The sequence below is a fragment of the Tenrec ecaudatus genome, chromosome 1 (assembly GCF_050624435.1).
Source record: "Tenrec ecaudatus isolate mTenEca1 chromosome 1, mTenEca1.hap1, whole genome shotgun sequence".
Classification (NCBI taxonomy): Eukaryota; Metazoa; Chordata; class Mammalia; order Afrosoricida; family Tenrecidae; genus Tenrec; species Tenrec ecaudatus.
The window spans coordinates 155650017-155672973 of NC_134530.1; the positions used below are offsets into that span (position 1 = coordinate 155650017).

General features: G+C 48.9%; 1 protein-coding gene across 2 annotated transcripts in view; it reads right to left on the reverse strand.

Annotated features, from left to right (window-relative positions):
* Positions 1-2605: 2605 nt before the first annotated feature.
* The window catches only part of ZNF697 (zinc finger protein 697), a 39618-nt gene continuing 19266 nt past the window's right edge, over positions 2606-22957 (reverse strand). For both annotated transcript variants that reach the window (XM_075560097.1, XM_075560088.1), the window contains exons 2-3: positions 9570-9820; positions 2606-7595 (exon numbers count right to left, since the gene is read on the reverse strand). In XM_075560097.1, the coding sequence (XP_075416212.1) occupies positions 6205-7595; positions 9570-9801 (1623 nt within the window). In that variant the 5' untranslated portion in view covers positions 9802-9820 and the 3' untranslated portion in view covers positions 2606-6204. The remainder of the gene's footprint in view (positions 7596-9569; positions 9821-22957) is intronic.

Consider the following 22957-nt stretch of genomic DNA (forward strand, 5'->3'; position numbering starts at 1 on the left):
GAATGGGCTTGTCACTCCCATAAGTGGTTACAGTGTTGGAAACTCACAGGGGGTCACTGTAAGTCAGCATTGGCGCAATGGCAGTCCAAGAGCCCTGGTGGCATCGTGGCCCCCACACTGGATTGCTAACTGCAAGGTCACCCGTTGGAAACCACAGCCAGCTCTGAGGAGGAAGATGAGGTTTTAACTCCTGTAAAGAGTTACAGTTTCAGAAACCCACAAGGGCAGTTCTTCTCTCCTATCGGGTCACTATGAGTTGGTGGTGAGTTTTTCTAGTAGCTCCTACAGAATTCTCAATCCCGATTGAACAGTGTTTTGATCCGGAGTCACTATGAACTACAACCAACTGGACAGCCCCTTACCAAACACAGACTGCTACTTGGGCTTACCTCAATTATTCAATATCTGGAATTTTTTAAAATAAAAATTTGCAAGCGATTCTAAGGTGCAGTTCAGGTTAAGAAAACATGTGGTCTATTCTAATTAAACCTGGAGAACTTCAGGTTGATAAGATACATATTCTCTGAATGGGAAGATTCTATCGAAGCTCACAGGCTGGCCATCCCTTCAGAGCGGAGCCCAGAGGCCCAGCTTCGTGGATTCATCCCCACGGGACAATTATATTACTTTAGCACAGTAAATACAGTATAGTTACCGTACTACAGTATTGTGACCCACTGAGCTACAATACAGCAAGTGAACAATGAAAACAACTCACTGCTGCAGTCAGTTTTGACTAGTCGAGACCCTACAGGGCAGGGTACAACTGCACCTGTGGGTTTCTGAGAATATCTGTACTCACGTATAAGCCGAGTTGTTCAGCACATTTTTATGCTGTTTTGTGTAAAATTAGGTGCTTCGACTGATATTCGGGTGGGCTTATACTCAAGTATGTACGGTAGCTCTTTAAGGGAGTAGCCAACCTTGTCTTTCTCCCCTGGAGAGGCTGGTGGTTCCAAACTGCTGGTCTTCCAGTCAGTAGGCCAATGTAACCAGGACACCTCCAGGGCTCCTCTGAGCTACAGCGAGTGTGCGGGAATCTACTCCGTCCTGGAAGTGATGGGTTTGGGGTTTTTTATTTATACTACACCTTAACACGCGCTCTGGTGATGTGGTGGTTGCCCGCTGGGCTCACCTGCAGGTGAGCAATTAGAAACCACGGGGACGTTTGGTTCCATAAACAGCCCAGGAACCCACAGGGGCAGTTTGAGCTGCTGTGACTCGGATTGACTCGATGGCAGTGAGTTTGTCTTTTTTTGTGGTTTATAATTTAATACTACAATATACAAATATACTGTAGTTCTTCCTTCATTGTAATGTTACTTTATAATTTAATGTTCTTTTCCTAGAGAGCTAGGGACCAGGTTCTAGCCAGGTTCCAGCCTGGTAAGCTAAAATGGTCAGGTTTGGGGGACGGAGTTGTGGCCACAGTGCATGTACAGCTCCTATTCCATCTGCCCTTTGGAGACTCATAGTAACCCCATGGGACACAGAACTGCCCCTTAGGGTTTTCTTGGCTATAATCTCTGCCAAGGATTACACAGTCTTCCTTCCGGTTTACAGCAGAGCCTCTAACTACTGGGTTACTGGGGCTTCCGGTACCCAGAGCTGGCATTCACGTGGTCATCCTAGACAGAGAAAGGGCCCGCAGATGTTCAGATAAGGGAGTCCTGGTGATCATTACAAGAAAATAAAGTGTTTCTTTTCCTCTTGTCTGTTTTTGTGACTCCCTTCCTTAGAAACTGTTTCCATGAAGTTGGGCAGACATGAGTTAAAAATAGTTGGAACAAAAGGCCTGTCTAGTGGGTGTGAGTTCCCTGCCTTTCATTTTATCAGTATCTATTAAGTTACATTTCTGAGCCCTCGGTGAAAGAAAACGCTTTGGTGAATCAGGACTTTTTTCTTTTCTTTTTTTCAAAAAAAAACCCAGACCTAAAACACTCCCTCCCTTCAAGTTATCTCCCTGCTTTCTAGTCCCTACAGCTAAGCCAGGTATGAAAAATGAAGGCTGCGTTGATAGCTTTGGATATCAAACCAGTGCTATGACATTCACACATTCCTAGCACTCTTGCGCCGCATCAGGGCAATGGTGCTGACTTCCTGGTTGGAACATGTAGGCCCTTTGGGCAATTCTAGGCTCTAGGAGCCAGCTGATGCACATCGGAGCACAAGGGCCCACATGCTTTTTCCGTAAAGGTCTCAACACGAAGGACTTTAAAGTGCCTCTGTCACAGTTTCTCAGCCCTGGGGCTGTATCACAAAAGCAGCAGATTGACCAGTTGCCGCCATGACCATTTCCGACGCATATGTGACCCATGTGGGTCAGGGTAAATCTGCACTCCATAGGGTCTTCAACAGCGAGTATTTCAGAATTAGAATGCCAGGCCTCTCTTCTGAGGCACCTCTGCATGTGTTAGAAATGCCAACCTTTCAGTTGCTGGTGAGCTGCTTGCAAAAGTGTATTTGTGGGATGTGCCTGTGTTCCAATAAAACTTTATTTATTCACCCAAGGAGGTAGGCTGGAATTGGTAGCTTCTCACCTCCTGTTCACAATGCTGACAGCCTGAGGCGAGTGACATGTAATTGATGGGAAGGACCGACCAAAAATGACGTGGCAAAAGACTGATACAGATTTAATGACAAATATTCCATCTTGGTTGTTGAACACCAGAAGGCTGTCCAAAGAACCATCATTAAATAAACACCTGGGGAAAAAGGCAATTCTCACATACACAAGCACACATTCACACAAATCCAGAAATGTTTAGGACCGTTAAATTATTCACCATTTTAGCAAACGCTGTAAAACATTACAGCAGAGCAGAATGGGCACAGACTTCAGAAACAGTTCAGATTGTCTTTGAACACAGGTTCTTTGTACTTTTTCACATATGTACAGCCTCTTGATCCTGAAGAGACCACATGGCTCAAGGGGTTAACGTCTTTCTTCTCTGCTCCTTTGGACTCATCAAATCTCCAGAAGCAAGGGCACCGTTTAGCCCTTGTCAACTGCTCCAGGCTTTACTCAGAAAAGGACAGGGGAGGAAGCTCACCTTTGGCCAGACTCCCCAGGAGACAAATACTACCTTTGCTCTCACAATCATTACTGAGGCATGGATGAGCATTCTCCAGGGTGGACTCCCCTCCCCCCAGTGGGGTTTGCGGACAAAATACAACTGAAGACAATCGGAAACTCGATTCTAGCGGTCAGCTGCCTCTTGGATGCATTTCACCCCTACTTAATGCAGATCTGTGCCCTGAAGAACTGTAGCGGAAAATGGGATCACCTTTGAAATGCACCGTGAGAGTAGGGTGCTGGTGGTGGAACCATTTTCTTCTTCTAAGGGATTGGCTTAAAGACGGGGAAACGGAAGTAGCAGCGGGCTCTCTTGGTAAGAGACAAACAGGAGAGGTAAATAAATGAAATCCAACTGTGCCCACTGCCACTTAATCATTCTACACGATCTCCTCTCCACAGGAGCCCTTTCCCTAAAACTGTTGATACGTAACCTATTTGATGCGGGTGAGACTGTACAATAGTATAAAGTCTAACAGCAGAAGGCCCAGGAAATTAGAAAGCAGACAATCAAAAGCTGGATGCGATTTCACAGGCACAGACTTGTGATCTGCAAACAGTTGGAAGAGGTAGATGTGCATGGTGAGGTGGAGGGTGGGAGAGCCGGGGAGAGGATGCGGCACACACTGGCCAATTACTGTAAGGTGAGTCTAATACACTCAGTCTTCAGATGATACGAGTCTGAATATATATGGAAGCACATACTTTGCTTGTGTTACTCCTGACGCAAAGAAAATAATTAGTGTCTATCTATTTCGAAAAGTGATTTGCATTTGTGAGCAGCAATCAGCTGATTAAGAGCGTAAGATCAACAGGCATTATACGTCTAGAATTGTCAGGATTTGTTTAAAAACTCTTTCAGAATGGAAACAAAGCCAAACAGGATCTCCTGCAGTCCCTAAAGTTTCTTTGCAACTAATCAAGTATAAATTATCAGCATCTGCAGGATCCTTGCTGAAACCATAATTTGTACATGATAATAATCTTGTAGCTTTCCCCCCACCCCCTTTAATTGCTTACCTTCAAGAATGCTCAATAGTTTGTCAAGCTACTTTCAGAAGAGGTACAGGGTAACAATCTCTAGTTTAGAAAACAATGCTGCTTTCCACAACCCTAACCTCTAAGGGTTAACCTATGGGAGGGATTTTCAGCACAGGTAACTGAAATCGACACAAGAGAGATCTAACTATAGCTCCCTGCTAAAAATGGAACATAGCTCTGGACACCCTAATTAGGTGACAATGGCCTGCTTTGTCAACAAGGACATCTTTGGCCTTTCTAGACCAGTCTTGAGAATAAGGATGTTCACTGTCCTTACGCTGTTATAGAGAATCCCTGGGAGTGTAGTGAATTATGACTTTGACTGCTAACAGTAAGGTCAGCTGTTTGAAACTACCAGGCGCTCCAAGGGAGAAAGACAGGACTTTCTACTCCAGGAAAGAGTTAGTCTTGCAAACCCAGGGGAGGTCTACATTGTCCTGGAGGAGCACTGTGAGTCAAAATTGACTTGATGACAGCGAGTTATTTTGGATTGTTATTCAAATCGTGGCAGGCCAGTCTCTCTAGCAGCTGAGCTGGCAGGCATAAAGGTCACTCTGATTGAACTGCATTCTTAGCACCCCTATAGGACAGGGTAGTACTGTCCCTGTGGGTTTCTGAGACTGTAACTCCACGGGAGTAGAAAGCCCCGTCTTTCTGTGGCAGAGGGACTGGTGGCTTCAAACTGCTGATCTTGCGGTTAGCGGTGCAACATGTAACTCACACATCACCAGGACTCCCTTCACCAATTCACACCATTGTTAGCCTCTCCGCAGGACAACCTGAAGCACTCCTGTACCCAGGCTTACCCAAGTCAGGGGCCATAATACTGAACTTCCTTCACAAGGGTGTGAGAAACAGCAATCATGAAAAAGCATAAAGCACTTTACAAATATAAAAGTGCTATTTTGGCCCTCATAGAACCACCAGAAAATAGTCCTTGCTTGTGCTATTTGGCAATTCTGCATTTACACCTCCCCTGGCTGTGTGCCGCCCAGCCGCCCGGCCCCACATGTAAAGCCTCAAGGTGTCCATTCTGCCTCCCTCCACTTGCAGAAAACAGAAATTCCTATTCAGACCAGGCCCCTCATCAAGGTGGAAGTTTGGGTAGCCACCCCCTTAGTAAAGCAGGGGAGATGGTCCCACAGGTACACAAGGAAGGCAAAGGAAACACCAGGGCCTCACCTATGTGCAAACACTCTGCTTTCTGGTTGACTTCGGGGGCAGGACTGTGGGGCTACTATCTCTGGTCTGAGGCTCATTTGAAATAGCATCAAATTAACTTGGGAAGGGAGCAGTCGCTGATGGCTGGGACGGTTCCATTGCCCTGCATTTTAAAGATCCCAAGGAAAATACTGGATCTGCCCCCCTTCTGACACCACGGGCAGGGGCCTGGTCTTTAGACTTTCTAGGACCTTGGCCCAGCAGGAAGCTAGAGTATTTTAAGGAAGACTTGGATTTCGGGTGAGATCTGAGAGCCAATGATGAATGCCTGTCTAATGAGGCTGTGTCCTTTACTCCACAAGTGTCCCGTGGACGCCTCAAAATCCCAGCCCAAACCTCAACTCCTAGAGCCACCTAGTAAGGAAACTAGTCTCTCCTACAAGCAGGACAAGATTGCAGGTAGGGAGGGGCCCGCAGGGGAAAGTGGCTTAACACCCTGTGGCACTAGGACAGAGTTATTTATACCTGCTTTTTACTTTACCTGCCAACCCTCACTCCACGCACACCTCTCCGGGTTCCGTGGCACACCTCACTCTATTTGTGCTCCCCTTGTCGGCCTCCCAACTCCTCTTCCTCCAGGGCCTCAAGTACTTATTGCTCCCAGCTCGCTGCCCCCTCCGTACACGGGTATTTGATGAAGTCCTCAATCGTAAGCATGCCTTCCAAGTATTTCTTAAGGGAAAAGGCAAGCAAAATACAGCGCTCCCAAAGAAAAAACTCTTATCCAACCCTCCCTGTCAGCACCCCTTCCCAAGCACCAAAGGCTCCCAGGCATGGCGGGATTGTCCATCCCGGCTCCTCCCTCCTCCAGGGTCTGTCTCCTCTCCCACCTGCTCCCCAGTGCGCCGCCGCCCTCCAACCAGGCCCTAGCACAGGTGCAGCTTCTGGTGCTGCGCCAGGTGCGTTTTGTAGCGGAAGCCCTTGCCGCAGCCGGCACACTTGTGCGGCTTGTTGCCCGTGTGGATGCGGCGGTGGCGGATCAGGTGCGAGCTCTGGATGAAGCTTTTGCCGCACTCGATGCAGGTGTAGGGCTTCTCGCCCGTGTGCGTGCGCTGGTGCTGCGTGAGGGTGGAGAAGTCGCTGAAGCGCTTGTCGCACTGGCCGCAGCGGAAGGGCTTCTCGCCCGTGTGCACGCGCAGGTGGTTCACCAGGTGCGAGTTGCGGCCGAAGCCCTTGCCGCACTCGCGGCACACGTAGGGCCGCTCGCCCGAGTGCGTGCGCTTGTGCGTGAAGAGGTGCGAGCTCACGCTGAAGGTCTCGCCGCACTCGGAGCACATGTAGGGCTTCTCGCCCGTGTGCACGCGCTGGTGCTTGACCAGGTCCGAGCGCCAGCTGAAGCGCTTGCCGCACTCGGCGCAGCCGTGCGGCTTCTCGCCCGTGTGGATGCGCTGGTGGTTGGCCAGGTGCGAGCGGCGCACGAAGCCCTTGCCGCACTCCCCGCAGGCGAAGGGGCGCAGCGCCGCGGGGCCGGCGCCGCTGGCGGCCGCGTGCGCGCGCCGGTGGCTCAGCAGGTGCGAGCTGAGGCTGAAGGTCTCGCCGCACTCGGGGCACGGGTAGGGCTTCTCGCCCGTGTGCAGGCGCCGGTGCTTGAGCAGGTCGGCGCGCCAGCTGAAGCTCTTGCCGCAGTCGGCGCACACGTTGGGCCGCTCGCCCGTGTGCAGGCGCAGGTGGTTGGTGAGGTACGTGTTGCGGCTGAAGCCCTTGCCGCACTCGCCGCAGCGGAAGGGCTTCTCGCTGGGGGGCCGGGCCAGCGCGGGCCCCGCCCCGAAGCCCCCCGCCGCGCCGCACTCGGCGGCGAAGTCAAAGGGCCGGAGGCCCGCGGCCGCCGCGGCCAGGCGGTGGATGCGCTGGTGCTGCAGGAAGGCGGCGCCCGGGCTGAAGCTCTCCCCGCAGTCCGGGCAGATGGTGGGCGCGTCCATGATGCTGGCCACCAGGCTGTCGAGCTCCCCGAGGTCCACGGCCATGGGGTGGTGGAGCCGGCGGAAGCGGCGGTGGGCTGGCTTGTCTTCGGGGTGCCGACTCCCCGTGGAGAGGTGTCGCCTCCAGGGAAGCACTGGAGGGGGCGGCTGCTCCTCGTCCCCAAGAAGCAGCCGGTTCTCTCCGGCACACTCCTCCTCGTCCTCCTCCTCCTCTTCCCGGGGACTGCGGGGCATGCTGTCCGACTCAGACAGTCCTGGGAACGTGGCCAACTCCGCGACACCAGGTTGATGATCCTCTTCCCGTAGCAGAGCAACCCCTTCGGCACTCAGCAGCCCCCCTGCAACAGAAAAGGCGGCGGCAGCGGGGTTATGGTTCTAGGCGCTCAAAAGGGAACCCCTGAGAAAGCTAGTCCCAGTCTGAGCGCTGGTCAAGGAGTCACCCCTTCCAGGCCACTGCAGCCCCTGCTGGAGGTTCCCGCCACCCCTGCTCCACTCCTCCATGAAGGGCAGTTTACTCACCAACCCCTCCACCCACCAGTTCAGCTTCAGGACCCCAACCACACCCACTGCACCTGGGGTCCTCAGAGTGGAGGCCTCCTGAAAGTGCAGGCACTTATCAGATAACGCGGGTTAGGGTCCAGGATCCGCCTCCCCCCACCCCCTCCGTATAAAGCAAATATCACAATAATGCGAGTCACGTGGGTTTCCCACCACCCCTCAAGGGCATAGAAAAGGTACGTTTTTACTATACTGTGGGGAATTAGGACCACTCAAATAAAAACAAACAGAAAACAAGTGCCATCATGTGGATTCTGTTGATCAGTGACCCCACAGGTGGGAGGGGGACTCTGGGTGGTGCAGTGGATTACTGGTTTCTTAGGGTTGTGGAAGGTGAGGTCGGGAGAACAGGCAGAGCTGAGGAAAATGAGTACAAGAGCGAAGAAATAACTTAAATTGACCGTGGTGATGACTACATACATCTCTTCAGAATGCATTTTTACCATTGAGTCGTATGGGATTTGTATGTCAATAAGACTACTTAGAGGGAGACATCGCACAGTGTAAGACATGAAGGAAATTTTATAAATCATCAAGGGTTGGTGAGGGAAGGAGGGAGGGGAAAAAAGTGAGGAGCTGATACCAAAGGTTCAAGTAGAAAGAAAATGTTTTGAGAATGATGATGGTAACAAACATATAAATGGGCTTGACACAATGAATGTATGTATGGATTGTGATAATAGTTATATGAGCCCCCAATAAAATGATTTTTTTTTAAAAAAGACTGCTTCTTAGGCCATGTGAAAAAAAAAGTAGATTCGTGGTAAAAAAAAAAAAAACCACATATATAAATATCTAATATATATTCCAGTAACACATTTCCTCTTCTTGCTTTTTCAGGCCCAAGCAAGGGCAGTAATGGATCTCCGCTGTTGCTAGCCTCTAGGGGCCTCCATGTCCCTGGTGGGTCCCCTCAGCCCCACTGTAAGGGGCCATTTCAAATGTCTCCTTATTTGAACCATCTGGGGCTGTGTCCTGACATAGCTCTGGTACCAGAAGTACACACAACAACACAGTTTCTTTTTCTCCTGGGTTATTGGAGAATGGCACCAAGAGCTTTTCAAAGCATCATTTCTTCCCTCTTTCATAAATTGAAAAAGGAAAGAAACAAAACCACTTTAGGCTATCAAACAAAGAAGCTAATAGCCTTGGAAACCCGCGGGGGCAGGTCTGTTCTCTCCGAAAGGGACCTCAGGAATTGGTTTGGTGCTAAATGAATTTTTATATGCAACAACTGATATAAAGCTCCCCACAGCCCTATGCGGCATGTTCTAGTGTTACCTCTTTCTTCCCTCCTGTCGAGCGTTATTGCATATGTTACTTACATGGCAGCATACTGTAAAGTGGTACACCCATGAGCTACCCTCCTCACTCAGGCTTACCAGCACGGCCCACCGCAGACGGGATTGAAGGAGAGGTTCTCCTGAGACTGAACACTGGCAGGGATAAGGCAGTAAAGAATCCTCTAGCAGTGGTTCTCAGCCTTCCTAATACCGCCACCCTTTAAAACAGTTCCTCATGTGGTGGTGACCCCCCCCAACCACAAAATTATTTTCTTTGCTACTTCATCACTGTCATTTTGCTGCTGTTATGAATCAGGTGACCTGCAGGTTCTCGACCCGCAGGTTGAGAACCGCTGCTCTTGAGAGCTCACCCACAGAGCACACAGCCCCCAGGGTGTAACACTACTGGGGCCAGAAGTAGATGAGTGTAGGGGAGTGGGCTCCAAGTGTACCTCACAGCTTCCTCCTCACCTGTGCAGATGCTGGGCACCGTGCCCCTATCCTCTGAGACTCCTCGTAGGTCCTCATCCTGTGGATGGGAGCCCAGCTCATCCTCAGAGTGGTCCCCTTTCTCATCTGAGTCCTGGGCTCCTCTGTCTTCTGGGTGCCCTTCCCTGTCCTCGGAGTTCTCAAAGTCAGAGCCCATCTCTTGGTCCTCCGACTCTGGAGTTTCACACATACCCTGCTTGTCGTCTTCTTCCATCCAGGGAGAGCGGGGATCCCTGCTCCAGACAAAACACACACACAGAGATAAAGGTCACATCGTCTGGTCTCATCCTCTCACCACGTCTGGCCCTGAAGGCCTTGAAAAATCAGCACTGTCAGCCAGTAAAATGCCCACAGTGCCAAGCCCCTGGGGGCGGGGGGGGGGTCCACCTCCCTTCAATGTCTTCAGAACCAAGGGCTCAGAAGGCCGGTGTGAGCGGCCTTTTTCTGTGAGTCCTGTTGGGGGCATTCTGATGGCCCAGGCCGGCCCTGCCTGGGCTACAAGTGGACTGGCAGCTCTGAACTGAGTGTCCATTTGCAGGGGTTATAGTTAACTGTAAAGTGGGCATTCCTATTTTATAGCTGAGATGCCCAACTTGAAGCCCAGTGAATCCTTAGCAGTTTTACCATGAGAACTCCTCTCTGTAAGAAGTAGAAAACCCTCACCTTCTAGCCCATTCTAGAATTTCTATGGAAGCAGACGGCCACACCTATCTCCCACAGAAGAGCCAACCTTTCCATTAGCAGCCAAGCCCTTAACCACTGCAGACCACCAGGGTTCCTTGGCAGAATAAACTGGGAGGGGATGAAATCAATGATGTTGCTACACTCTTTGCCTGACTCTTATTACATCATGGCCTCCTCGAAGGAAGCTTGTGAGGATTTAGCTAATTGTGAGGAGCCAGAGGGAAAAGCTTGTTTAAGACACAAGACTAACAGAAGCAACAGTGCCCAAGCTTCTTATCAAAGACCATGCCACCGATGGCAGCACCAGCCTGGCTTTGTGATGAGTATCTGTTGCTTGGCAGAGAGCCCGGAGCCAAGCTTTGGTGGGTACATAGAGGAGAAGAGGCATAAGGATGGTCAATACTAGAAACTGGCTCCACAGTTCTTATTTTAGAGCTGAGAACCCTCTACAGGAAGGCACTGCATAAACAAGCAAAGCCAGGGACCTCACAGCTAGAAACATCACCAGCACAGGAACTGGGGCACGGGGGCTGCGGGGGTGCAGGAAGGGAGATTCTTAAACCTTTTGTACATGTCAGTTTATATTTTAAAGTTAAAGGGCCCACTGCCAAGGCTGAGCAATAAAGCCAAAAATTCTTTCTTTCTGCTCTCCATCGCTCCTACAGTTCAGCTCAATCAAGGCAGGCAAGGCAATTTCTAGGTCAAAGGTCTTAGACTGTGAAGAGCCCAGTTCCTTCCCTGACTACTGGAAGCCCCAACGGGACTCACAGAACATGGCTGGGCAGGTGCCACTGAGGTGATGGTGCCCCTCCCTGGCTTGGGAATGAGGACTGTTAGAGGTTAGGAAAGGTGGCCACAGTATGTTCCAGATGAACGTCAGCTGGTTGAAAAGAATCTCATCTTTTAAACATACATGTCCCCAACCAATCCACCGTCATTGAGTGGATTCTGACTCACAGTCACCCTGTAGGAGAACAGAGTAGAACTGCCTGCCTGCCCCATAGATGTTTCAAGGCCGTAAATCTTTATAGAAGCCGACAGCCACATGCTTTTCCCAAAGAGAGGCTGGGGGGTTAGAATTGCCAACTCTTGAAACCTTCAACCACTGGGCCGTCAGGGTTCTTCAGTGCACATCCATGCACAGATAGAGAGATGCAGTGCGCTGAGCCACGCTATCAAAATGATGCCAACCCAGCTCGGAGGCCAGACGAATTAGATAGTGCCCCACTACAACTCACAACTGCTGTGAAATGGATCACATCAAAAGGTCCTGGAGAGGGTGGGAGAAAAATATGCAGCAGAACACAAAATGATAAAAGAGACCAGGCTTAGTCAGCTAGAGATTGGTGAGACTGAGGCCTAAGAAGATGGTCTTCATCATCTGTGAGGTGTGGAACAGAGCTCACCGCTGTGTTAATCAACCCCTTAAAATCAGAAGGGCGGCATTTGTCCAAGGACAAAGGGTTAGAAAAGAAGGAAGAATGGGAACAGGAGACCCAGGGAGGAAGTGGGATAAGGGATGAGACACTGATGGAATTAAAATGGATGAGTTGAAGCAAAATGTGTATAAATTGTGGAGTGTGGAGAGAACAACAAGGCTGGCCCTACTCTGAGACATGATGCCCCTCAGTGACTAAGGGCGATACAGGAAACAGCACCGGAGACACAGTGTGGGAATTGCACCTGACCTGATCCCACCACAACGAGGCAAAGCACTCGGGGAGTGCAGTGGAACAGCAAGGGAATGGAGTGGCAAGGTCCCCAGGGAATGCTGAAAGTGGATGTTGGGGCCAGGGCGTGGTGCCCCAACAGACTGGACTGGAAAACGCTCCTAAGGGCCAGCAAAGGATCCCTGAATGAACTACAAGCCTTTCTTTTGTGAAGTGTTTTGTTTTGTTCTTTGTCAGTGGTTTGTTTTTGTTGTTTTATTGTCTGGTTGTATACTGTTGCTTTGTTTTCCTCTGTCCTGTTTTCGTGCATGTTAGTGTCTCCACAGGTCTGTCTGAATAGGACAGGCTGGATGAACTATCTGGAGGAAAAACAATAGGACAGACAGTTCCGGGGGGACAGACAGATCCGGGTGGGGAAGGGGGAGGAGGGTAAGGAAGTGGTGTTAATAAACACAGGGACAAGGGAACAACATGGGACCCAAAATGGTAGTGAGGGGGGAGTGACAGGCCTGATGGGGAATGATCAAGGGTAAGGTTGCGTAGAGAAGAGGTATAGCTGTAGCCCAGGTGGGGACGGAGCATGGTGGTGGGGCAGGAGGAAAGTCAAGGGAGAGGGAGGAAGGAGCTGGGAGTCAAGGGACATTTATGGAGGTCTAGACAAAGACGTGTACATGCAAACATATATATGAGGATGGGGAAATAGATCTAATTGTCTACATTTATAGGTTTAATATTAAGGTGGCGGAAGGACCTTGGGCCTCCACTCAAGCACTCCCTCAATGCATAATACTTTTGTTTACTAAATTGGTACTCTATGATGCTCACTCTCCCGACACAACTGCTGAAGCCAAAGTGGGTGAACAAGTAAATGTGGTGAAGAAAGCTGATGGTGCCCGGCTATCAAAAGAGATAGTGACTGGGGTCTTAAAGGCTTGAAGATAAACAAGCAGCCATCTAGCTCAGAAGCAACAAAGCCCACATGGAAGAACACACCAGCCTGAGTGACCGAGTGATCCCAAAGGGATCAGTTATCAGGCATAAAAGAACAAAAAAATCATCATATCATTGGCTGCACACCTCCATGATAGGATTGCTGAAGACAAATGGGTGCATAAGCAAATGTAGCGAAGAAAGCGGATGGTGCCCGGCTATCAAAAGAGATAGTGTCTGGGGTCTTAGAGGCTTGAAGATAAACAAGCGGCCATCTAGCTCAGAAGCAAAAAAGCCCACATGGAAGAAGCACACCAGCCAGTGCGATCACGAGGTGCCAAAGGGACCAGGTATAAGGCATCATGCAAAAAAAAAAATATGTGTGTGTATGTGTATATATATATTTATATATATACCACATTGAATGAAGGGGGAAGTGCAGCGTGGAGACCCAAGGCCCAAGTGTCGGCCACGGGAGATCCCCTCATAGAGGGGCTTAGGAGAGGAGATGGGTCAGTCAGGGTGCAAGGTAGTACCGACGAAGAGCACAGCTTTCCCCCAGATCCAGGATGCTTCCTCCCCCCAACTACCATGATCCGAATTCTACCTTGCAGGGCTGGATAGGGCAGAGGTTGTACACTGGTGCATATGAGGGTTGGAGGTACAGGGAATCCAGGGTGGATGATACCTTCAGGACCAAGGGTGTGAGGGGTGATGCTGGGAGAGCGTAGGGTGAGTGGGTTGGAAAGGGGTAACTGATTACAGGGATCCACATGTGACCTCCTCCCTGGGAGAGGGACGGCAGAGAAGGGGGGGAAGGGATACTCCGGATAGAGCAAGATATGACAAAATAACGATGTATAAATTACAAAGGGCACATGAGGGAGGGGGGAGCGGGGAGGGAGAGGAAAAAAAAAGAGGACCTGATGCAAAGGGCTTAAGTGGAGAGCAAATGCTTTGAGAATGATTGGGGCAGGGAATGTATGGAGTGTGCTTTATACAATTGATGTATGTATATGTATGGATTGTGATAAGAGTTGTATGAGTCCCTAATAAAATGTAAAAAAAGAAAAGGGAAAAGAAAGAAAGAAAAGAAAATGATTAGGGCAAAGAATGTACAGATGTGCTTTATACAATTGATGTATGTATATGTATGGACTGTGATAAGAGTTGTATGAGCCCCTAATAAAACGTTTTTAAAAATTGTGGAGTGTGAGATTCATGATCTGCTCTGTAAACCTTAAATCATAATTTAAAAAAGTAATAAACTTTAAACTCTTTTAAACAATAACATTTCAATAATTGAACATCTCTTGGATATGGGGTGTCACAACTCTTAACCCATATCATCTTAACGGCAACTCAATGAGGCAAGGCTATTTCTCAGTTCACTAACAGGAGAAAGAAAAGATCGGGGCAATTTAAGAGACTGAGCAGGGCTTCAAGCCCCTGAAGTTGTCCCAGGGGCCCACAACCTTAAGCAGAAGTAATGCTGAACCCCTTCCTGATGTAGCTATCACTGGGAAGAATTCTTGCTTGCGCACACCTGGATTCTCTCAAAAACCAAGTATTTGTATTCAGAAGAATCAAAAGTCGGCTCTGTGTTACTGTAACCTGCTAAGGAAAACCCCTGATGATTCTGAAAGCAACAAAGAGGAAGACACGTTCAGGATTTATGAGGACTTCTGGAGACTTGCATTTCGGAAACATTATCTAGACAAAGGGGTATAACGGAAATGTCAGTCATTACTATGGTTATCTAGGCACATTTTGTTCTAGCTCTTTTTCCATTTGTCTTCGAAATACAAACTAGCAGCATGTTTTCCTAGACAAGGCCGTGGCCGGATTAACCAGGGTAAGGATGGAGGGATTGTGATCACTCTGTGGCCAGACTGACTTGTGTTCAAATCCGTTATTTACCTACAAGTCTTCTGCCATGTTACTTTCTGTAACTGGCTTGCTGGACCTCAGATTCTGCATCCCTGATTAAGAGACAACTCACAGCAGCACTATACGACAGAGTAGAACTGCCCTTGGGGATGCCCAGGCTGCAAATCTTTACAGGAGCAGAAAGTTTCCTTTATCCCCATTAGCAGCTGGTGGATTCAAACTGCTGACCTTGTGGTTAGCAGCTCAATTCGAAGCACACTATGCCACCAGGGCTCCTTCCTTGCTGTTAAAGATTCAATTAGTGATAAACCCATTGCAGGGAACAACGAGGCACTGGTGGCTTTGGATGACTGGGATGAGGGGAAAGGGTTTATATTGGTGGGCAGCGTTCAACAACTAGTCTGTATACCGCTGAATAGCTGGGTGGGGTGGGAGCACAGGTCAGCAAACATTGACTTACAGGGCGCTGCCTCTTCTACCCAGCCAGACGGGATAAGGCATTAGGGGAAAACCAGAAGTAATGGTGAGGGCAGTCCAGCAGCCAAGATAGATTCCCAGTCTAGTTCTCACCACTGTGGGAGCATAAAGCGCAGTGAGCAATGGTGAGGGAGAGCCCGGGGGTGTGGCCAGCACAGCCAGTGTGCTGTTCGACCTCAGGTAACCATTCATCCTCTCTGGGCCTCTGGTCAGTGAAGAGTCTGCAACTGAACATGCCTGAGACCTCTTTCTGCTCCTGTCATATGACTCGAATGTGTGCAGGTGATTAAGTCAGGGAGACACACCTCGTGTTCAGTTTAACGGCTTTAGCTGGTTTCCTTACCCACCCCCCTCCTCCTCCCTGCCCCTTCCCCAGCTCCCACTGTGCCCCCCACCCAAACCCTTCTCTGGATTACAGATCAAGGTAGGATTGAGCAACTTCTGCCTTGATTACTGAAATCCCTTTTTCCAAAATATGCAATATGTTCACGTCCTTGCTTTCTACCTGGTGTCCCTCTGTGGAGCCACCTACCTAGCCTCTCTATCCCTTTTGAACAAGGAGCCCTAGTGGCACAGTGCGTGATGCAGTGGATTGCTAACTGCTAAGTCAGGAGTTCAAAACCACCAGCCTTTCTGAGGGTGCTTTCTACTTCCAGAAAGACTTAGAGTCTTGGAAACCCACAGGGGCACTTGGATACTATAGTTTTAACTTAACTTCCTGTGAAGGGGCTGGACCCTTCCCAAGCCTCCCCCTTCACTCTCCAGTTCTTACAGAGGGAGGCCAGAAAATACCACGTCTCCCAGATAAGTCAGTTTCAGAGCTCACTGCTTTTCTCAGAGTTTGCTCAAAGATTCAATGCTGTCATCCACCCTCTGGCCTGGATGAGTGTGTGGGGAGGAAGGGAAGCCAATCACTCTCCTCTGCAGTGAAAGTCTCAGTTGAATGGAGTCACTGGATTAAGCACATGACCCCTACTTACAAGATGGTGGTTCAAATCCACCGGGGGCATGTAGAAAGCCAGGCCTGGCAAGCACAGTTCTCCTCTGCACCCATGAGCCAAAGTACTCCAAGACCACTGACCCCGATGCTCTACTTCAGCACTTGGGGACAGATCTCCTAGGTACAGAGACAGGCCTTAGCCTTGTGGATCTTGGCTCCCATCCTTCCCTCTTTCCCACCACGTTCCTCGCCTCTGGAAAGGGGACGCAGGTGAGGGTGTTTGGAATAGGAAGAACACCAGACCGGCCTGGAAGGGAGCCCCGAGGCCACACCTGGCAGCATCAAGCTGAACAGACAGCCCTGCACTAGGACGAGGAAGGTCAACCTCTCCAACCCCTCCTGGGGTCCCCACAGTGTCCACAGCATGGCAGGAGTCATGTGCCATGGTCCCTGCCAGGTGGCCAGGAGCCAAGCCAGCAGAGCTGTCATATCAAGGGAAGGAAGCAGCTGGGCAGCCAGCCAGGAGCGGCTCCTACTCAGCCTCCTCCAGACTCCAGCTTCTTTCCTGCCTCCTCCTCATCTCAAGGTCCCCTCCTCACCTCCAAGCGCTGACGCCAGCACCGCTCAGACTGCCCCTCCTCCAGCAGGGCCAGTCGCAGGCTTCCTCTCTTCACTTCCCACGACCCCCTGTGCACCCACTCTCCCCAGGGAGCGTGTTCACAGCAGAGCCCTGCCAGGGACGCCGACTGGGGAGGATGTGGGGGAGACAATGGAAATCTGCAGTTCAAAGGCTGAACTCCTGAGCACAACTAGGGTCGGTCTAACCAGCAGTTCCAGGGGTTAATCATTTGTCAGTCTTCAGTGCCAGTGGAGACAATGGCCAACTAGCCTATCAGAGCATATGGCTCTCAGGGGCCTGCCGGTCTCTTCAGGGAAACCCCAAAGGGCAAGAGAAGCCACCCCACCAGGTTTGCAGGCGAGTCTCCCTGGGCTGGGAGTGACCATCTTAGAGATTGTGCCCACAGCCAAAAGATGGCAGCAGGCTTTGCTCTCGGCTGGCTTCTCTAGGCCAAACCCAAATACCAGCCTGCGGTCAGCCGTCAGTCTGACAGGGAGGGCCAAAAGAAGACTCAGAGATGTGCTGACCACTCTCCAGACAGGAGAAGTCGAAAGATTATGGTTTCCACCGCGTGGTTCCTGCTTTGTTACCTGGAAGGGAAGACCCGCATTGAAAAAGAGGAAGGCTCGAAACCACAGCCAACAGCAAAATCCATGTGAAGCCCACTTGGCCGGAGCTGGTCTGAGACTCCTTCCAACCTCAGTGTCCAGAATAGCACACATGCCCTTGGGGGCAGGCATTTCCGGCCTCGCTGGCTGTGCTACGGGCCCTCGATTGGCCTGACAGCATGAGCTTGTCACTGCTGCCAAGCGGCCACCCTTCAACTCCCCCTGCACAAAACGAGCATGATTGCCCCTTATGTCAGGTTACCTGCCGTCAGATGAGCAGACCCCACAGTGAAGGTCTTCACACAGGTGTTTACTCATCCACATCTCAGCTATGTTACAGATTTAATTCATGAGAATATACTACCCGATATCTTGGGAAAACCAGTTTCTGAGTGTTTTCTCTTGTGGTTGACACTGCACCATTACCACCCACTAGCGTTACAGAGTCCCTGGGCGGGGCGATGCATTCTGCACTTGACTTCTAACCAAAGAGTAGAGGTTTGAGCCCCATCTATAGGCGCTGAAGAAGAAAGGTCTGGTAATCTGCTTCCAAAAGGTCACAGCCTTGAAACCCAGTGGAATATAATTCTACACTGGCACACATAGGATGGCTGTGGTCCACATCAGCTTGAAGGGAACTGGTCAAAAATTTAAGCGCACTGCCATCAAGTCAATACCAATTGGCAGTAGAACTGCCCCTGTGGGTTCCGAGATCGTCCCTCTCGATGGGCTTAGCAGCCCAGGGCATAGCCCATCATGCCACCAGGGTCTGTTGGCAGCTGGCTACTACCTTTACATACCATCTGCTATTTTCCCTCCTTACTTAACAAGAGAAGCCCTTGCTTCCAGGCATCTTCTCAGCACTTGGCTCCAGGGTTCAACATCTACATGTCATGGAATGGTCCATCTGGGAACCCTGGATTTCACATCCCTTCTACAGATAAGAAACTGGGGCTGACAAGGGAAGAGTGACCAGGTGGCTAAAACAGTGATGACCAGAATTGATTTCCTCATGATGTAGCCAGTGGTCTTGGCATCTAAACGCTGCCCCAAACATAGGCAAAAGTAAAAACACAACAATAAAAACACACACCAAACACATACACATGTCCACTTTTCTTGCATACTGTCACCGTATGTCAGAACTCCATCATACATCACTCTGTTCACAGAGCATCTTATTTTTTTCACGAAAACCATTATAGAAATATAGGACAGCTGCCTAGGAGCCCAATGGGAAGGTGCTGTAGAAGGCGGGGCAGCAGGGATGACTCCAGATTCATTCTGATTAAAAGCCCACACAGGCATCTATCTGAACCTCTGCTACACACACACACACACGCACACGCGCACAGCAGAAAGCGACCCCACTTACCCGTGGATTTCACTGAAGGCAAACAGAAAAAGGCAGGGTGTCATTGAGCTAGGGGACTTGTAAATAAACAGCTTTGTTCAGCAAGGGCTGATGCTGGAATCCTCTGTTCAGGTTGCCAGCTGGGCCCAGGTGACCTCAGGAAACCTTTTCCTGCCCAGAAGATTCTGTGATCAGATTTCCACTGGAAGAAACAGCCCTCAAGAGACTGTTCATCACAGTAGACCTGGTGGGGAGGCGTGAGGGGGGGGCGTGTTGGGGCCAAAAAGATTCTGTCTATATTCAGTCTCTCCAGGCTCTCTCTGTAGTCAAGTAAGGAAACTGCTTGTCCAATTGTCTGCCAAAAATAGCTGTTGGGCTTTGTGGGCAGGAAAATTGCTGTTCAGCATTGTGGGTGGGAACCCACTGGAATGCTCCAGCCTGGAACAGGTCAGCCATGGCTGAATGACCCCGCTGCCTACAGGTTGCCAACCTATCTTCCAGCAATGAGAAAGCGGGATAAGCATGTAAAGATGTCCCTTTTCTCTTGAATTGCCCTGCCTTTTGATGTGTCTAACTCCATAAATCAAACCGAATTCACTGCCATAGAGTCAATGCTGACTCACAGCGACCCCTGTGGGTTTCCAGTACCATTTACAGGAGTCTTTCTTCCTTGGAGCTGCTGGTAGTTTTGAACTGCCAACCATGCGGATCAAAGCCCAGTGTATAACCTCCACACCACCAGGGTCCTTTCACCTAGAGGTGAAACACCTGCATACATTTAGATATAGTTTATATAGATGTGAATCTCTATAAAAATAGCTACAAAAATGAATGTATGTAGAGGTGTATTACTGTTGTTTCCTTAGATGCCCCTGGGCTACAAGTTGGACTGCTAAAAACAAGGTCAGCATGTCAAAAACACCAGCCACTCGGAAGGAGGAAGATGAGGTTCTCTGCTTAAAGAATTAAACCCACAGGGGCAGTTCTACTGAGGCCTGAAGGGGGGCTATGAGTTTGGAGTTGACTCAATAGTAGTGACCGTTTAAAAAAAAATTTTTTTAATGTTGGGTGGCGGTATTATCTTTAAAAATAACAGGTTAACAGCAAAACCCCAGATCTGGGGCAACATTATAAGGTTTCTTTAAAATCGTAACACCTCTCCTCCCCCCGCCCCTGCCCCAAATGGCAAGGAAAAATAAATGTCGGGAAACTGCTGGGTCAAAAACTTCAGAAGTATGTCAACCATCCTCAATGTATAGATCTTATTTGACTCCCAATTCAAATATGCAAATTTTCAAATACATTTTATCAAAGAAGACACATTTGGAGATGATGGGAGAATTACAAATGTTTACATATGGCACTAAGGGAGTATTCATTTGTTTAAAGTATGGATATTGCAATTAAGTCCATCAATGGGTGAGTTTCCAAAAGGAAAACTGGAACTCAAAAAGAACGGTGTTTTTCCACAAGCTTCTTGAAGCCTTTCTTCATCTTTCCGGGACACACAATGCTCCATTTACAGGTGGAATGCTCCATTTCAGGTGTTTGGAATTGCCATAGCATAATTCCAGGATGGGATGCATGGGAGGTACAGATGAAACCAGGCTGGTCCTATATGTTGACACCGGATGATGGGCTTCGTCAACTCATTATACTACTCTACCCACTTTCATAGTTGCTAGAAAACTAATAAAAAGCATTAAAAGTGGAAAACATGACTGAGTATTTTTCCCACAAGTTCAGGGTTGATTGTTACCATTTCAAGCTCTAGGATCACAATAAAATGTCAGTGCTTTGCACACAAGATGCTAGCCTACTTTTGAAAGTTATGTAAAACAGGAGTCCAGGATTACTACACTTAATATCAAATAGCATCCATGTGACCGAGGGTGGGGGCTGTAAGAAGGTGAAGAAAAATAACCACCCATTTGTGAGCTTTTAGCCAGGACGACGTTTAGGAGGCTCAGAAAGGTGAGCTGGAAACAGGAAATTTTGAGGAAGTGGGATTTGCCATCAATGACGTGAAACAAAAGGTGTGTACACTGTTGATTGGGAAACTCATCTGCTCTGTAAACCTTCACCCAATTCACACACACACACAAATGGTTTTAAAACCTGCAAAGAAAAGAAACAAGTGTGATGTTCTTTGGTCTCTTAAAAGGTAATATGAGTAAGCAATCACTGTTATGTCCCAAACTCTCATGTACTTTGTTTCCACCTTTTGATATGCAACTATATACTTAAACCCAAGGGGCAAGAAACCAGCTTGGGGATCCTGGTCATGACAACTCTAGGAGAGAAACGCTTTATCTTCAGGTCAGTCAGTGATGGGCTGCTAGGAGTGCCCGAGAGACTAAGTTCCTTATCTGATCTTCTTAGGAAGGAAAGACCCAAGAGCCTGTGTAGATCGATGAAAGGAAGAAAACAAGCTGGTGATTCAGGCAAATGTGATTTCCATATGAAGAACCCTGACAGGAATAGAAGCACTTTATTAGCCCAAATTCAGGACCTTTATGTGTAGATTGTGTCTTGGACAGAGGAACTCTGAGGGGGCAATCCAAAAGAACGCACAACACACTAGAGAGAGAGCAGAGCCAAGTGCGGGGACAGGTTCCACCATAGCTAAGGGTGTATCGTAATCTCGATTAGAACCAGTCACAGGACATAGCTTTCATCCAGGAAGTAATGATGTCTGTCTCAACAAGGAGGGCGTGAATGATATCCAGGGCTCCCTCAGAGACTGCCATGACAGAGCCCTTCCACTGGTTCAGCATGTTGGGATTACTTCCGTTCCTCTGCCTCCAGTTCTTGGCCCTCTCTGCAGACAACGCAGCACAATCCCAGCCTGTAAAACAGCATAAGGGCTGTTTCCTTGAGCATAGATTCTCTGCCTGAGGGCCTTCAGCATCCATGCACACAAGGAAAGTTCCTGTACATTTCTCTGTATGAACAGCTTCCTAAAGAGCTGGCCCATAACTTTCCCTAGCTGACTGAACAAAACCCCTGTCTCAACTATTACAGAGGTACCTTCAGATGAAATTCCTTATTATAAACATTTCAGAAATCATCCAGAGTGGCCTTGGGACATAAGAATCTGAAAAATTTCAACACCCCCTACCACAAGATATCTTGGGAGGCTGATGGAGGAGGAGATGATGCTAAGTAAAGCCAAATTCTGGTAGCAGCACAGGGAAAAATACCACTAAATGTCAGAGGGCATGGAGCAGAATGAAGAACCTGCTAAATGTCACCTTCCTGATCTCATTCATCATGGGGTTTGCTAATCTGATCTTTCTTGTTGTCAGTTGAGGTTGAATTGCTCTGATTCACGGGGAGTCCGTGTACCGCGGGACAAAATGCTGCCCTGCCTGCTCCATCTTCATGATCATCGGTATGCTCAAGGTCAGTGTGGATGGCCACCTGAATACCTTCCAACATAGAGGGCTCATCCTCCAGCAAGGAAAGATCCACAAGGCTTTTGCTGGCTAATTTTGCAAATAGATTTCCAGACCTTTCTTCCTAGTCTGTCTAGTCTGAATGCTTTGCTAAAACTGTCCACCATGAGTGACCCTGCTGATATTTAAAATACCAGTGGCTTTGCTTCCAGCATCCTAACAACACACAAACCACCACAGCACAGCAAGCTGACAGATAGGTGACAGGATCTCATTACAGATGGGATGTAGGAGGTCTGCTGGTCAAGGTGTTTCTTGGTGGGTGACTAATTAGTCCCCTGTGCCTCTGTTTACCTTGTAACTAAAAGAATTGTGAGATAACTCAGTTCTTTATGACCTCTTTAAGATTCTTTTGAACCCTGCATGTCCTTGTGCTTATCTTAGAATATAGTGCTGTTATTATTTGTGTTTAGAAAGTGTGCCTAGTTAAGTAAGATCTGCATAGATAAGAGGTTCAGAATGTTTTGTTAAAGCAAATTCTTTGATGTTTGTTTTGTAACCAATCCCTTGTAAGAAGAGTATAAAAACCAAGCTTTGAATATACTCGGTACTTCAGTCCATCAGACTGTTGTCCTCCCAAGCCCATGCTTTGTTCATGTCTCTCTTTTCCTTTCATCCACACGCCTCATTTCAGACGCAGCTTGATGCGGGATAGCTGATCTAATCGCCTGCAATGGGAAGGGGAAAGGAGACCCAGAAAGTTAGGTGAATTGCCTATCACCACACTAGGTAAGGGCAGA